The following is an 18,144-nucleotide window of genomic DNA, read 5'->3' as shown; positions in this document are numbered from 1 at the left end:
AGATTTCTGATTTCACAAAAAGTATAATAGGATTTAGAAACAGTAGATGAATGTGGGAAGCTTTGGGAAAAGAAAAAAAAGGCCATGTCCAAAACAAACAGGAAGCTGAATGTGGCTGGTGCATGGCTGGTGCATGGCTGGTGCATGGCATGTGTTGTTGAGTGGGAAGGGCTGGTGCATGGCATGTGTTGTTGAGTGGGAAGGGCTGGTGCATGGCATGTGTGGGTGAGTGGGAAGGGCTGGTGCATGGCACGTGTGTTGTCCTCAGGGAGGACTTTAAGTTTGGTTTTCTGTAAAAAGCTGGGATCTGCACAATGTTAAGATGACTAGAAGGCCTTAGCCAGGACATGGTGGAGGCAGAGGCAGGGGGTTCTCTGTGAGTTTGAGGTGAGGCCAGCCTGGACTAGAGAGCGAGTTCCAGGACAGCCAGGGCTACACAGAAAACAACATCAAAAAGAACAAAAAAAGAGGACTAGAAGGCATTAGGTAGTCTATAATAAAAATAATAAGATTCTATAAACCATCCATCATCTACTTACTATATTTTGTAAAAAATAATCCTACTCCCTAATTCTTCTCTTCCTGGGTTACTTATGTAGTGGTAAGTAAATTCAGGATCTTTGAGAACTGTGGGTTCATATAGTGTGTGATGAAGACTTTGTATGTCTCTGATTGTGAGTACAGACACACTATAATTATATAGCAGCTGTTTAATTTCATCTGCACTCTGTCAACCCTTGTGTATTTCGTTTTATACAGTCTTTTCACATGTGCAGACCCATGTGAGATCACCATTTAGCATTGAGCAGAATTTTACCACAGGATCTGCCACATGACCTTTCAGTGGCCAGATTGCTTATCTCCATGTCTATGCAGTCACAGCACTGCACTGCCTTCCTGTTATTTTGTTATTTCAAGAATGGTACAGACATGGGAGTTGTATAGAATATAACCTTCAGATACCGACTTTCACACCCAGGTTGCTGCACATATCAGTGGTTCATGCCCATTTCTGAGCAGGACTTATACAGAAGTACATTAGGACTTCCTCCACTCTTGGCTATTATTAATATTTGTGCACAGATTTCTACGTGAACATAGCTTTTTGTTTTTCACTATAAATGCCGAGGAATGGCCTGCTGGGCCAACTGCCAGAACGTTCAGTTCTTTAGATGATGTGCTCCTTGTGTGGAGATCTGCACATCTGGACTCCTGTCAGCAGTCAGGAGTGAACCAGTTTTCCACGTCATCATCATCACATGGTGGTGCCACTATTTTCATTCAGCAGTTCTGCCCAGTGTGGGGCTGTAACCCACCATCTCACATGCTGCAAGCACTCCAGCTCTGCACCACATCCCCAGCTCTGAACATCTGTCATCTGTCCATTCTCTTCAGAGACATGTCTTTGGCACATTTTCTATTTTGGTTGGGTATTTTTTTTTTAACTGCTGAGTGTTAAGAGTTCTTATACCCTTTAGATACAAAATACCTATTAAATATGTGGCTTGAAATAATAATAAGTAATAAGTTTTTTTTTTTTTTTTTTAAATTCTTCAAGACAGGGTTTCTGTGTAGCCTTGGCTGTCCTGGAACTCACTCTGTAGACCAGACTGATCTTGAACTCAACAGAGATTCCTGAGTGCTGGGATTAAAGGCATGTGCCACCACTGCTCAGCTAATAATTAAGTTTTTTAAAGTCAGGTTTCTCTGTGTAACCCTGGTTGTCCTGGAACTCACTCTATAGACTAGCTTCAAACTCAGAGATCTGCCTGCCTCTGCCTTTGGAGTGCTGGGATCAAAGGTGTGTGCCACTAAGCCGGGCTAAAGATCTATTTTATGTGTATAGGTGTTTTGTCTACATGTGTATCTCCATACCACATTAATGTCTGGTACCATTGGATCCCCTGGGACTGGAGTTACAGATGGTTGTGAACTGACATGTGGGTGCTAGGACTCAAACTCAGGTCTTCTGGAAGAGCAGCCAGTGCTCTTACCCACCAGTCCCTCTACCAAGTATTTTATTTGAATAGATCCTTCACCAAAGATGACATGAAGATGGCAAATGAAAACATGAAAAGATGATTACCATCATTTATTATTTAATGCGAATTAAATTTAAGGTGAGACATCACCACATACCTACTAGAGTGTCATAATTAAAACTTTTCATCAAAATTGAAAATATGATATGATCAAAGGATATGATCCAGCGATTCTATCTAGGAATTTATCCATGAGATGAAAAATGCATTTCTCATGTTTGTATTAACCAGGCACAGTGGCTCACACCCATAATCCTAAGACATTGGAGACTGAGGCAGGAGGATTGCTACAAGTTTCAGTCTAGTTTGATTTATATAGTGAGTTCTAGTCATCCAGTACTACATAATGAGAATCTTTGTAACTCCAGCTTCAGGGGATCTTATGTCCTATTCTGACCTCCTCAGGAACTAGGCTCACACATGATACATAGACATACATACATGCAGACAAAATACTTACATATAAAATAAATAAACCTAAAAATAAAATTTAACAATAAAAAATGTTCACATCAGCTTTATTTGTCTGCATTTAAAACTAACACATGGACCTCGGTCTTTCCAGGACTTGACCATTATCTCAAATTTTCTCAAAATCCCCATAAGATTGCCAGCGCCCCCAATCAGCAGGAAGTAGTATGAGAAGTTATGCCCAAATTCCCAAAATATTGTTTATAGATGTTTATTTTTATTTTAAAGGGGTTGATTATAAATGAAATCTCTTTCTAAAAAAGAAAAGGGGATAGTATAGATACGAGAGGATAAAAGGGTAGATTATTGAGTCTACTTTTAAAGAGCAACAACTTGTTTAAAAAGTTTTACATTACTATAGATTTTAGTCTATTACAATTTTAAAGTTAATTTTGTTATATGTATGTGTATTTCTACTCTTGTTTAAGGTATTATGTTTATGCAGCTCATTTAAAATTGTAGTATACAATTAAAAATACAGATTGATAGTCATCTAGGATAATCAAACTTATAGTCATGTTAGTTAAGTTTTTTAGGTATATAAAGGTATATTTCAATTAGGTAGGTAATCTTCAAACACTTCAAAGACCTACAGAATATAGCATTTAAAATGTTTTAAGAATTTAGACTTTCTGGACAGTGAGACACATCTGCTCCTGGCAGCACCAATTTACTTCAAAGAAGATGATGGGCATTGAAGAAACTCCATATGGAGTTTGCTCCCCTTATGGCAAAAGTTAGCCATTTGGACAAGAAACTGTTCTTGCCTGGACTGCTTGACAAAATGTTGTATAAACTAGACATACAGGACCCATAGGAAAATGAGCACTGAATTTTGCCAACACAAGGTGAGATGGTCCTTCAGGTTCCTGTTTCATAGAGGAGACTGCCAGACATCCTGCAGGACACAGAGAGAAGTGACTGAGAGACTCTAGGCCTATAGGCTGAAGATGAATGCCCCAACATTGTAGAGCAACTTTGGATGACTGTCCAGGCAGCCAGCTATCTCTGTCATTTCCAGATTTTGAAAGTTGCTTACAAAGCACTTCCTGCTTACTTAGGTAATATATCCTCCTGGGGTCTTTGATGTAGTTGAAGACTAGATAGTTATAATTTCCTTGGTTATGATAAAAGATAAATTAGATATGAAACTTTAGACTCACAAATATAGGGTAGATGATAAATAAAGTTGCACTGGCCTATGGCAAGGAAGCTTAGAGGCAGGTAGAAAATCCAAGCAGATATATGGAGAGAAGAAGATATAAGGAGAGAGAGAGAGAGAGAGATGCCAGCCGCTGCTGAAGGAGAAGCAAGATGCCAGCAGACTGGTAACACCACGGCCATGTGGCAAAACATAGATTAAAAGAAATGGATTAATTTAAGATGAAAGAGTTAGCTAGCAAGAAGCCTGCCATAGACCATACAGTTTGTAAATAATATTAAGCCTCTGAATGATTATTTTATAAGCAGCTTCGTGACTGCAGGGCTGGGTGGCACCAGAGAAACCTTTTGGCTACAGGCTTGTGAGACAGAGGCCTGAGCAAAAGCACTTGCTCAAGTGTGATGGTCTGAACTCAATCCCTGGACCCAGGGTAGAAAAAGAACAACTACAGTTTGTCCTCTGACTTCTATGCACACACATGCAGACATACACACAAAATAAATAAACGTAAAAGAAAGCTATCTTTACTTTGAAGTACTAGTTATGTGGTATTATTGGATTGGAAAACTGGAGTATTGCTTTCCAATGCTGCAGTTTGCTGATGTAATAGTGTTGTTTGAAATGAAAGTGTGTGCAGGTGAGTGAGAGAGGTCTGCTTGGGCTCATCCTTACTCTCGTCCAGTGATGGTGGACATCCATGGTTCCCAGCATCACGTGGCCCAGTGCACTCATACCAGAGCGGTCTGTGAATACGATGGTGCATCCTGATGATAAAACACAAACCTGTGGTCATGGCCCAGAGGATTCATCCTTATAACACTATGCAAATAATTACTTAAAATTAGTGTATACACTCAGGATTAAATCTAGTAGATCCTAGAAGCTTGTGTTATGTTTCTGCTTTATTCAAAGGAACAGATTTAAACATTTATTTTATTTTACATTTCTTTCTGAGATAGGGTTTCTCTGTGTAGCCCTGGCTATCCTTAAACTTACAGAGATCTGCCTGCCTCTGCCTCCTGAGTGCTGGGATTAAAGGTGTGCTACCCCACCCACAGATTTAAATATCTAACTCTGATAAAGTCTTAGTTTTGTGCTACAAATTATAGATGTGTACTACAGATGTTCTGAAAGAGAGTGGACAGCCAGGCGGCAGTAGCGCATGCCTTTAATCTCAGCACTTGGGAGGCAGAGGCAGGAAGTTCTGAGTCTATAGAGTGAGTTCCAGGACAGCCAAGATTATACAGAGAAACCTTGTCTTGATAAAAAAACAACAAACAAACAAATAAACAATAAGAGAGTGGACAATGGTTACCTTTTGCATTCCGAAGTGGCTCCAAATTCTGCTGTGCTAGGCGGCTAAGACTGTGCAGCTGGCTACAGCGATGGGCAACACCCCAGCCCCTCTGCCACCTAGGCCAACAGACACAGCTACATTAACAGCAGCACCGTGGAGGATGAACAGGCTCTCACCCCAACTGCCTGATTCTTGAGAAGGTCAACGGCCTCTTCCTGAAGCAGACAGACATCATGTTTCAAATGATCTTATGTTTCTAAGATGGTTATTATCTCTCTTAAATTTTTGAAAAATCATTCCTATTATTCTTATTGCTATGTCTGTGTGTGTCTCTGTGTGTAGGGGGCTTATACCATAGTACTTGGGAGGCAGAGGCAGGCAGATCTCTGAGTTTGAGGCCAGCCTGATCTATAGAGTGATTTCCAGGACAGCCAGGGCTACACAGAGAAACTTTGTCTTGGAAGAAAAAAGAGTTGCATTGGTCATGGTGTCTCTTTACATCAATAAAATAGTGACTAAGACAATGTCAATGTATGCAAAGATTTAAAAAAGTAAATATATTGTTTCTATCTTAAAATAAGAGGATGGGGCTTGCTGTAGGGTTTGATGCTAGAGCATATACTTTGAGCAAGTATCTAGGCTCAGTCCTCAGCATTATGCAGGCACACACATACACATGGAGGAAGAAGGGAACTGATTTTACAGGTTGTCCTCTGTTCTCCATACATGTGCCATGGCACGTGTACACACACACACACAAATAAATAAATAATAAGAAAGTTCAACTATCATACCCAAAATATCAGAACTCAAATCTTCTGTGTTTTAAACAAAAACTTATCACAGTGTTCATACAGATGAATTCTGACTATATCCATAAAATGACAATTGAAGATTACTGGTTATCAGAGAAGTTAAAGAGCCAAATACTGACCTACTAGAAAGTGTTAACACTAAGTAATTTCTGTACTTTAATTACTGTTTTTTTTTTTAATTAAAAACATTTTTTTGAGACAAGGTTCTCATTAGGTCCAGGCTAGTCTGAAACTTGTTATATAGCCAAAGATGACCTTCGTCTTCTGATCATTCTGTCTCTACCTCTTTAATGATATGATTTATAGGTGTGCACCACCATACCCAGTTTTTGTGGAACCCAGGGCCCAATGTGTACTAAGTAGGCACTTTATTAACTGAACTACATTCATTCCTGCATATTTGAATGTGTGTACTAGTGTGGAGGTCTGAATGAGAAAGGCCTCCATAGGCTCATATGTTTGAATGGCTGTTCACTAGTTGGTGGAATTATTTGAGAAAGATTGGGAGGTATGGCCTTGTTGGAGGTGGTGTGCCACTGGGGATAGGCTTTGAGGTTTAAAAAGCCCAGGACATTCCTAGTGAGCCCCTCTCTCTCTGCCTCATGGTTGTCTCAACATCTAAGCTCTCAGCTGCTGCTCCAGCACCATGCCTGTTTGTGTGCCATGCTCCCTACCATGATGGTCATGGACTCACTCTCTAAATTTTAAGCAAGCTCCCAATTAGATGTTTTCTTTTGTAAATTGCCTTGGTCATGGTGTCTCTTCACAGGAATAGGACAGTAACTTAGACAACTGGATACTTTATTACCTGATATCTGAAAGTTGCAGAAGCTCAGATAGTTCATTCTTCAGACGATCCAGCTCCTTCCTAAGTGGCAAACTGTTCTTCAGCTTTTTAACAGCAATTTTCCCATTGCTACCTAGCCAGGACCTAGACCAAAACCAGAGAAACTCTTTACCTTCCTTCCAGTACAGCACACAGGTGACTGAAGATAGAGGCCAGCAGCCGAGCACATGCCTAGAGCAAGTTAGGCCCTAGCTCCATCCCTAGGACAGCAAACAAAAACTAACCAACCAACAGTCCTAAACACACATCTTAAACCACTCCACTGTTAACCTGAGTTTTCAGTCAGGCCCTTACTACTACTACTACTACTACTTCTTCTTCGTCTTCTTCTTCTTCTTCTTCTTCTTCTTCTTCTTCTTCTTCTTCTTCTTCTTCTTCTTCTTCTTCTTCTTCTTCTTCTTTTCTTTTCTAAATAATTCATTTAACTTTATTTTATGTGTGTTGGTGTGAAGGTGTCAGATCCCCTGGACCTGGAGTTACAGACAGTTGTGAGCTGCTATGTGGGTGCTGGGAATTGAACATGGGTCCTCTGGAAGAGCAGCCATGTTCTTAACTGCTGAATCATCTCTCCAGCCTCCCAGATCTTCACTTTTTTTTTTTTTTAAGATTTTATTATTTATTAAGCATACAGTATCCTGCCAGCGTGTATCCCTGCAGGCCAGAAGAGGGCATCAGATCTCATTACAGATGGTTGTGAGTCACCATGTGGTTGCTGGGAATTGAACTCAGGACCTCCAGAAGAACAGCCAATGCTCTTAACCACTGAGCCATCTCTCCAGCCCCAGATCTTCACTTCTAACAAGCCTACTTCAAGAGGCTGCCTACCCTTGCTGGGTCATGTTACAGTTATGGCAGCTTCTTTTAAGTATTTCCTCAATTAAAGAATGCTTTGAGGATTAGAGCAGGGTGGCTCTTAGAAGGAGCATCCAGAGCACAGCATTGCCTCCCTGGATGATGTCTCCTGCTGTGCTAAGAACAGTCAGACACAGGCATGCTTGTTACTGCCTGCAGTCTTTGACTCTCCAAAGGAAGTCTAGAGAAATAAGATACCTGGGTTGAGTCTGGGGGTAGGGGGATGAAAAAGTAGTGTATGCAGTGTGTGTGTGTGTGTGTGAGTATGTTCACACAGAATGAGAAGGTGACTGAGCCAAGGGAAACGTATCAGATGTGGGAGTAGGTGGGCCTTTGGCATGCCTGTGCAAAAGAAAGCTCCAGGAGAGGAGAGAAACATTTTTTTTCCCCCCGAGACAGGGTTTCTCTGTGTATTTTTGATGCCTGTCCTGGATCTCGCTCGGTAGACCAGGCTGGCCTCACAAGAGATCTGCCTGGCTCTGCCTCCCGAGTGCTGGGATTAAAGGCGGTGCACTACCATTGCCTGGCGGGAGAAACAATTTAAAGAGTAAATAGAGCACTCATACAGCTCCTCATGGGGATGCCTGAAAAATTGTGGGATACGTCCATGATACCATGCAATAAAAGCCATGCTAAAGAGAGCTCAAATTTGCCTGACAAAGCCTTTAGACAGAAGATGATTCAATCAACCATTTTAGAGTGAGCTGAAGCATTTAGATGTATCAAGTTTACAACTTGCAAAACAATAAAGTCATTATGAGTTTATCAAACAAACATTTATCCCAAATAACCAGTATGGAGTTGTGCTGGGAACACAGAGAAGATAATGTCTTCATTGTAAAAGAAGACTTACCTAAAAGGAGAACAGAGTATCAGAAACAAAGAGAGCTCAGAAATTAATTTCAGCTGGAAGGTCCTATACAATGGACATATGGACCTGAATCTGAGACATGTGGGTAAGAAGGGAGGGTGTGCACATCATGCAAGTGCACATGGATCTACAGGTGAACCAGATGTCCAAATAGATGGTTCTGCAGAGGGGAGGACCTGAGGCACAATGAAAGGGAAGAGGGGAAAGACCATGAAAGGTTTTGCAAGGCAAAATGAGGAATTTGGGTCCTTACGGCTAGGTAAATGTGCTCATTATTTTTTGATTCATTACTTGGCATATCAATTAATCCTGCCCACACCCCCTTTTAAGACTACTAGGTTCCCAAATCAGGCATACTTGCATAAGCCTTTAATCTCAGCACTCGGGAGGCAGAGGCAGGAAGATCTCGGTGAGTTCAAGGCCAGCCTGGTCTACAGAGTGAGTTCTAGAACAGCCAGGGTTACACAGAGAAACCCTTTTTCAAAAAAAAAAAAAAAAAAAAAAAAAAGAATACTGGGTTGCAGGCTGTGCATATTGGTACAAATTTTTAATTTCTGGAGGGCAAGGCAGTTGGATCTCTGGAAGTTCAAGGCCAGCTTGAAATGCACAGAGTTCTAGTCTAGCCTAGGGTAACCAGTGAGACCCTGTCTCAAAAACAAAACAAAAGAAAAGCAAAAGTACAGGTATCATAAATCTAGTGTCAGCTTGAGGACACTCAGTCTACACTGCAGTTCACTTTCAGGGTTCCTTTTCTTGCAGTATTGTCTTCTCTCATGTTTCCTGGCCTAGACCTTCTATCATAAAATTACACTTGCTTAAAGCTACACTCAAACTCCATAAAGCATAATAATGGGTTCATGTAAGTCCCTGAGATATCAATGTTCAAACCATGTAAAGGCTTTTGTATAATGTTAACTATCTACCACAATGCTATGTCATTATTAATTTCATCTATGAAGCTAAGAAAGAGTCTAATGACAGGTTCACTACCATGTCACGACAAATAGCTACTGACAACTGGACTGATTAATAGTGATCAATTTTCCCTGACTTTAATTCCTGAAACAGTAGTTTACAAAGCTGCTCTTTTCCTTAAGGTACAGAGTAAGCCACAAGAGTCTGAATGGAAAACAAAGCATGCTTTGAAGAAGTCAAGAATTCACAGCAGCACTGGGCGGTGGTGGCACACACCTTTAATCCCAGCACTCGGGAGGCAGAGCCAGGCAGATCTCTGTGAGTTCGAGGCCAACTGGGCTACAGAGTGAGTTCCAGGAAAGGTGCAAAGCTACACTGAGAAATCCTGTCTCGAGAAAAACAAAAGGATCCACAGCAGCGTGGTTCATCTAGACACAGGCATATTCAGATGTTTTTAGTACATGCTAAGGAAGTTAATAAGAGCACTCCAAAGTCAGGATAGTCCTCTCACTGCTAAGTCACTGCAGACTGCACTGACTGCGTTTCCACGTGACACTCTGAATTTGCTAGGCTGACCATTTAGCCCACCACATTGTATTTATTCCAACCAAGATTTACTTTGTTTTCCTAGTGTTCTTCCACTGAGCCACACCTCCCATTTCCATTTTATTCCATAGTTTTAAAATTCATGTCATTAAAGGTATTGGGTGGGTTCTGTGATCACCAAATGCAGGTTAGTGCTCATTGATGATGGGCACATTCCATATTCTTGAGAACTCACTATCTAGGACAGTGCAATAAAACAAAGTTTATCAAATTAAAGAAGGGAATTTTATTGAATATTTAGATGAAGAGATTATGAAAAATCAGCTTACATAAGAAACCTTGAAGAACATTGCTGAATTATCTTTTTCTAGTTCCAGTCATTATTTTGTCACCTAGCTAACTTAGTTCTGGGTCCCTGAGACAATCTTTAAACCATGAATGTTCACTCAGCCTAGGTCTGAAACTCTTTAATACTTTATCCTTAAGCCCCTTAGCTTGAGTAAGGTCCAACACCATCATTTTTGTTTTTGTCTTTAATTAAACAATCATTTTTTTCCATATCCTTTAGGCCAGGTACTCCCAGCACTGTGTTGGCCTTGACAGAAGTCAAGGTAAGCAAACAGTATCCTCTGAAGGTGTATGCAGACTTCTGGCCAGCTGAACCATTGTGCTGAGTGCACATGCACAGCTGTCTATGTCCACTGTCCCTTCTGGATTGCTAAGCTAGCACCTGTATGTGCCTATATCACTGCCCTTCACGTCTACCCTCACTTACTGCTGCCTCATCCCTTCTGCTCCATCATTAAATCATTACTCCCAGATCTCCATCTTCCTCTAGCTTGTTTCCAGAAAGGAATCTAGACAATGGAGCATACTCTTAGAGGTGATGTGACTATCAGTCATGAACACAGACAAGTATCACAGCTAGACTCCTGCCTCAGCCACACTTGTCTCCCTTTCCACTACCTTCCTCTGAACCTTGTGGGGGAATGTAGCTAGATGACAACAGCTGTGGCGGGCCACAAGAATATATTATAGAGATTCAGCTGTGTATTAAAGCTATACTTTGACCAGCCAAGGGTCTGTCAAAAGGCAAGCCATTTATTATGAATATTTGGTGTTATCTACCTTTTAATATTTCAGCTGTCTTCTGCTATAAAATTCTTGCATGCTCAAATATTCCCAGACCAATTGGCAAACAGTTCAGCTCCTCAGACCTGCTGAACTTCTAGGTAACTAATTTCCCTGCTGAAGCCAGTACTTGGATAAGGTCAGGTAGGCAAAGACAAGCTGGCAGGAGATGCATAGCTTTGTTTCTTGTGCAAATGAAGCTCAGACCATCCCCTCACCTTGAGGCCTAGTGGCTCTCCAGAGCAACTGACTGAGAGCAAAAGAGATTTTTACATATTAAGGTGGAAGGTAGAGCAACATTTCTGAGGAGGCAGAGAACCACGTGGCCAGGAAAAGAAAGACAGGCATTTTTCTGTAGAGTGGACAGAACGGCATGACCAGGGAGAAGAGAAGAACACAGAGGTAAGTAATGTAGATGGTAAGGCAGAACTCTTGAGCCAGGAGTATAGAGCAAGTAGAGATGAAGGGAGAAGAAACAGGATGAAGATGAGGCGGGAAGCATAAGAGCTTAGTCGTTAGCAGGACTATGAGATGGCAGTAAAAGAGGGGACAAAGAGGAACTGAGTGTCAGGACGGAACAGAAGCTATGGAGACAGGATTTCATCCCAGAGAAATAAAGTAGACAGATAAAGAGCTTGGCGTATCTAGATTTATTCTTGTCCTGAATGCCTGATGGAGCTGTAGCTGAATAGATGGAATTTTATCTTAGAGGAATAAAGTTAACAGACATAAGAGCATAGTGTATACAGATTTTTTTTTCCCTCAGATATCCCACACTGGACATAGTGTTGTCCCCGGACCCTGGGTAATCCATAAACAGCTCTTGTATTAGAACAGATAATACACCGGAGGTTCAGTGGCAATGGACAGCAAACAGAAATGTCTTAGGTTACAGTCAGTTACTGGCTTCTTTGAATATAATCACTGAAACGGAATGGGACTGCCTTTAAGGAGTCTATTAAAAAAAAGCATTAGGATTAGCTGGGTGACACAGGCCTTGAATCTAACCACTAGAAGTTAGAGGCAGACAGATCTTTGTGACTTTGAAGCCAGGCTGGTCTACATAGTGAGTTCTAGGCCAGCCACAGCTATAGAGTGTAGCCTGTTTAGAAACACAAACAAACAGCTAGACAGTGATGGCGCATGCCTACAAAGGCAGGAAGATCTTTGTGAGTTCGAGGCTGGCCTGGTCTACAGAGTGAGTTCCAGGAAAGGTTCCAAAGTTACACAGAGAAACCTTGTCTTGAAAAAACAAAAACAAAAACAACAAAACAAAGAAAACAAACAAAACAAAAAGGCTTATTATGCAAAAATACCAAACTGCTATGTTAAAATAACCAATGATAATATATTGATGAATATCATTTGTCTTTTTACTTTACAAAATGGGCTCATATTGTGCATAGTGTTTTATAACCAGCTTTTTATACTTAACATTACATTATGAACCTCTGTCCCAATGAAAAAACAAGTACAAAACCATAAAGTTATCAAAATATTAATGGCAGCTTACTAAATTAAGTATGCCAAGTATTTCATACATATATACTGAGAGAGAGAGAGAGAGAGAGAGAGAGAGAGAGAGAGAGAGAGAGAGAGAGAGAGAAAGGAAGAGAGTCTCATTATGTAGCCCTGGCTGGCCTTGAACTCACAGAGATTCTCCTGCCTCTGTTTCCCAAATGCTGAGATTAAAGGAAAGCACTATACATCCTACTCACATCCAGCTTTTAGAATGTAAAAACATTCTTTACAATCATCCATTCAAGATGATATTTTATGATTTCTTTCTCTTCTCTTTCTTTCTTTCTTTCTTTCTTTCTTTCTTTCTTTCTTTCTTTCTTTCCTTTCTTTCTTCTTATCTATCTATCTATCTATCTATCTATCTATCTATCTATCTATCTGTTTATTTTGAGACAGGGATTCATTATGCATCCCAGACTGGCCTGCCTTGATCTTTTCTTCCTGACTGCCTTCCAAAGGCTGAGATTATAGCCATGTGTCACCACAACTGCTGTGTTTTTCTATAAGTATGAATTATTAAATTTAATCACCTTTGAACCCTCCAAATAGACTGGAAATGCCCAATGTGTAAAGAATTGATTTAAAAACTTGTATCTTGGGGCTGGAGAGACGGCTCAGAGGTTAAGAGTACTGACTGCTCTTCCAGAGGACCCGGTTCAATTCCCAGCACCCACATGGCAGCTCACAACTGCCTGTAACTCCAGTCCCAGGGGATCTGACACCTACACACTAATGCACATTAAATAAAGTTAAATAAATTATTTAAAAAAACAGAACAAAAAACATATCTTTTGCATGTATGGTATTTATTAAACAATAACAAAAAATGGAAGTGTTTTTGCAACTTTAAGCAAGAAACATGAAATACCTTTTCTCATGGCTTCTGTATCAAATACATTACTAAAATTTCTTTTCCTAGAAAACCAGAACTACATTTAAACATGAACTATATAAGGCTTTTTAAATAAAACCTTTTACTTACATTAGGGTTGTTTCCACTCTTGAGACATGTTCAAGGTCTTCGTCAGGGTCCTTGAACCCAGTAAAGGAATAATAGGACCTATGCCATTTGATGGGTCTGTCAGGCATCCCTATAGCTTCCTTGAGAGGCTGGGAATGCACATTAGTGTTCAAGCTTTGGATGTGTTCAACAGACAAACTGCAGGAGTTGAGAATATACAATACTGTGCTTAGCAGATCGCTGGTGTGCAAAGTAAATCTGACTGCCCGAAATCCTAGAGAATATAATTCCCCAAACAATTAATACAGATGATTACTTGTTTTACCTTAGAATCATTTTTCATGAAACAATTAAAAATTAAAATCTTTAAAAATATTTTATTATTCATTAAAATTCACCCCAGCAAATAGAAAACCACTTCCTCTTCCAAACTCTATAGCAGCATTTTCATCTTCATGGATTCCTTTCTAGTTTGGCACCAGTGAGTACACTCACCCTAGCTGAGATGGGGATGGAGACTCTTTTCAGTGCTGCCCATGAATCTTGTCACTAAAGAGAGGGAAGTGCTCCCATGTCCATCACAAATCTAGCAGAGAGAAGGTCACATAAGGACACCTGCATTGGCAGTGCATGCTAGGGGAAGGCCCAGGCTATATCTACCTAGTGTTGATGGTCACAGAAACTCATCTTTAAAATTTTTTAAAATTTATTTTGTGTGTGTGTGTGTATGTATGATGTAAGTGCACCATATGCATGCCTGGTGCACAGAGAGGCCAGAAGAGGGTGTAAGATCTCCTGGAACTGGAGTTACAGACTGCTGTGAATTACCATGTGGGTTTTTGGAATTGAACTCAGGTCCTCTGGAAGAGCAGCCAGTGCTTTTAACCACTGAACCATCTCTCCAGGCCCAACCCCCAACTTTTAGATGTAGCTTGAAAATTACATAAGGGAGCTGAAAATATAGTTAGTTCAGTGGTAGAGTTCTTGCCTAGAATGCATGAGGCCCTAGGTTTGGTTCATAGCCCCAACGAAAAAAAAAAAATTCTATTAAGTATTATTATTATTTTAGACAAGGTCTAACTATGTAGCTCTGGCTGGCCTCAAAATCATAGATACATGCCTGCCTCTGCCTCCTGAGTGCTGGGATTTAAGGTGTGTGCTATGACTCTGGGCTACAAATACTTTATAAGCACATGCTCATTGTAAAGTTTCATACACATACACATGAGTAAAAGTCTATTAACAGGTATATAATCTCATACCTTTACTAGATATAACCATTGTTAACAGTTGGTACATAGTCTTCAAACAACATATATTAAATAGGTAGCTAACTGCACATGTGGATACTCACAATTAAAATTATTAAAACTAAGCTGGGCATGGTGATACAGGCCTGTAATTCCAGCTTTTGGGAGAGGTGGAGGCAGATGGATTGGGACTTCAAAGTTATCCTTAGCTATGTAGTGAGTTTGAGGTCAGCCTGGGCCAAGAAACTTTTACTCAAAACAATAAAACCAACCCTGTTTTCCCCTGTCCCCACAAATCCACTAACACCACTACTACAAAAACATTTAAATAAAACTTAAGGGGCTGGAGAGATGGCTCAGTGGTTAAGAGCATTACCTACTCTTCCAGAGAACTCAGATTCAATTCCCAGCACTCACATGGCAGTTAACAATTGTCTGTAACTCCAAGATCTGACACCCTGACACAGACATACATGCAGGCAAAACTCCAATGTAAATAAAATAAAAAAATAAATAAATTATTAAAAAAGTAAAAAAAAAAAAAACCTTAAAATCCAGTTCCTTGATCACATGAGCAACCTTTCAAATACTCAACAGTCACATGGTTAGTGCTCGCCATACTTGAGGGTCCATCTGTGGGATACTTACTTTCCTCATACAAACCCTCTTGGACAGTGCTGGTCTAAACCTTTTCTATACACTTCTTTGAACTGTGTATGACATAATGCTTATGTGTTTCTATAAACATACACCCATTCATTTTAAATTGTTCCTTTTAGTACAGATGGTATCATTATGGATCTCTTATCCATATGTGAACCTTTTGCCACTTAACTTGGTGACCTTTTGATGAACCAGGCTAACTCCATCTTAAAATTAAAAGCCATCATGTTATAAGGTCAAAATAAGTTCATTTCTGTTTTCTGTAAAACTTGGGTTTGACTGTGTCTTGATCCATTTTTCTGGAATTTAACATGTTCCACACCCTATACTCTGATACCTCCACCCTGATAAAAATATTCTGCCAAATAATTTTGAGATGTTCAACCAACTTCCTACATAAACCAGTATCTCAAAATCTCTCAACCCTTTGAAAGCACCATGCCTTGCAATTTTGGGGCTACAAAAACCCTACTTCCTCCTATGTTCAATGCCATTTTCTCAAACCCTGCTTTAGGGAGATAGCCCTGTCTAACAGAAAATAAAGCTTGCTTAATTTGACCAAAAACATTTGGGTTGGTGGTCTTTACTCTCATTCAGTGGGATTAACATCCTCCACATCTGTATGTATAAATGAGCCTTATTCTTTTCAGCAGCTACATGCTAGCCAATTTAATAACCACAGCATGGCATATTTATCACTTCCAATAGTGATGGGCTTGAAAGTAATTTTCAAAATTCCATGTGAGACTGAACTGTGCTTGCTCTTTGCTTGCCTGTCGTCCTTCCTTTCTGGTTGTCTGTGCTCATGTGTGCACCTTCATGTCAAGGTCAATGTCAGCCTCAGGTGTTGTTCTACTGGCACTGTCAATCTTATTGTGAAGGATCTTAGGTGAAGCTAAGTGGCCAGTGGGCTCCAGGGGTCCTCCTGTTACCTCCCAGTGCTGGGATTGCAAGGCATGCTATCACAGCTGGCTTTTCTTTATGTAGATGCTGGAGATAGAGTTCAGGTCCTTATCTTGTATGGTACTCTGCTCACTGAACTATCTCCTCAATCTTCCTGAGATGTACATTCTTCCTAAGAGCCAGAGCTTAACTCATTCTCGCAGACATACTCTGCTTGACATATACATACACAATATAGAACATTGTAAAGTGAGAAAGGTTTTCTTAACAGGATCATTTTTTGGTAAGGTGAGGACTACTGGTAGGAGAAAAGAAAAATTCAAACTTTTTCTTTGAAGGCCAAGAAGAAGTAGCTCAGACTGAAAATAGCTGAATTAGTAGCTCCATCGGCACTCATCCAACTTAAGACATAGAAGCTGGGGGACTCTCTCTGTCAGAGTCAACTTTTGTCCACACAGCAAGATCCAGGCCAGCCAGGGCTATACAGTGAGACTCTGGCTTTAAAAAGCAGGGCCTGGGAGAGAGCTGGAGAGACAGATGGTTCTGCATTTGCTCTTGCAGAGGACCTGGGTTCAATTCCCAACACCCATATGGTGTCTTACAACAATCTGCAATTCTAGTTCCAGGAGATCTGATGTCTTCTTTTGATCTTGGGCACCAAGCCCATGAATGTGATACATAGACATACATGCAGGAAAATAATCACCTAAAAAATGACTAAATCTAGCTGGGTATGGCAGCACACACCTTTAATCTCAGCACTTACCCTGTCTCAAAGGGAAAATGGGAGACAAGCTTCTTCATGCTCTATTGTGGGCTATGTAAACTCAGACTTGTCCTTCTTCGCACTGGGGATTGAAACTAGGGCCTCACATACTTAGACAAGTGTTTTACACATGAGTGCTGTTATTCCCAGCTGTGGTGATATTGTGTTCCCCAAAATATTGTGCGCCCTAATAAACTTATCTGGGGTCAGAGAACAGAACAGCCACTAGATACAGAGGCCAGAAAATGGTGGCATACACGCCTTTAATTCTATTACTTGGGAGGCAGAGATCCATCCGGATCTCTGTGAGTTCAAAGCCACACTGGAAACAGCCAGGCATGGTGACACATGCCTTTAATCCCAGGAAGTGATGACAGGAAGCAGAAAGGTATATAAGGCGTGAGGACCAGAAACTAGAAGCTTTTGGCTGGTTAAGCTTTCAGGCTTTGAGCAGGAGTTCATCTGAGATCAATTTGGATGAGGACTCAGAGGCTTCCAGTCTGAGGAAACAGGATCAGCTGAGGAATTGGTGAGGTGAGGTTAGCTGTGGCCTGTTCTGTTTCTCTGATCTTTCAGCATTCACCCCAATAACTGGCACTGGGTTTGATTTTACTAATAAGAACTTTTAAGATTCGTGCTACACCCAGTCCCATATAAACTTCTAGAATGTACCGTGTTATGATCTCAAAAGGAATCCCAATGATCTAAAGGACATGTCCTATCGTACTGGACAGCAGCCTGTGTCATAGATGCAGTAATCAATGAATAGATAAGCTAAAATGGAAATCTGTGTAACAGTCCTAGCTATCCTGGAACTCAAGCTGTAGACCAGGCTGTCCTCAAACTCACAGAGATCCTCCTGCTTCTGCCTCCTAGTGTGGGATGGGAGGTGTGGGCCCTCATGCCTGGCTGTCAGAAGCACTGTACTATGTACAGACATCAGTGTAAAAAGGTCAGCAGTAGGCAGAACAGCACCTGATCATTTCAGTTTGCTTTTTTTTTTTAATTGTTATTTGAGCTATAGACTATTTTATAAGGGAGATATTCTGATTTCTTTTGGTGTATAAAAATGCTTTATATATTAACACTATCTGTAACCTAGGCTGGTTTGGAACTCACAATCCTCCTTTC

General features: G+C 40.6%; 1 protein-coding gene across 3 annotated transcripts in view; it reads right to left on the bottom strand.

Annotated features, from left to right (window-relative positions):
• The window catches only part of Tcaim (T cell activation inhibitor, mitochondrial), a 33,912-nt gene that overhangs the window by 4,888 nt on the left and 10,880 nt on the right, over positions 1-18,144 (bottom strand). For 2 of the 3 annotated variants that reach the window (XM_059268976.1, XM_059268977.1), the window contains exons 6-9: positions 13,453-13,705; positions 6,596-6,718; positions 4,991-5,088; positions 4,348-4,439 (exon numbers count right to left, since the gene is read on the bottom strand). In XM_059268976.1, the coding sequence (XP_059124959.1) occupies positions 4,348-4,439; positions 4,991-5,088; positions 6,596-6,718; positions 13,453-13,705 (566 nt within the window). The remainder of the gene's footprint in view (positions 1-4,347; positions 4,440-4,990; positions 5,089-6,595; positions 6,719-13,452; positions 13,706-18,144) is intronic. The other variant, XM_059268978.1, reaches the window with a different exon arrangement.

The sequence above is a fragment of the Peromyscus eremicus genome, chromosome 7, assembly GCF_949786415.1.
Source record: "Peromyscus eremicus chromosome 7, PerEre_H2_v1, whole genome shotgun sequence".
Taxonomy (NCBI): domain Eukaryota; kingdom Metazoa; phylum Chordata; class Mammalia; order Rodentia; family Cricetidae; genus Peromyscus; species Peromyscus eremicus.
This window is presented reverse-complemented; position numbering and strand designations above follow the sequence as displayed.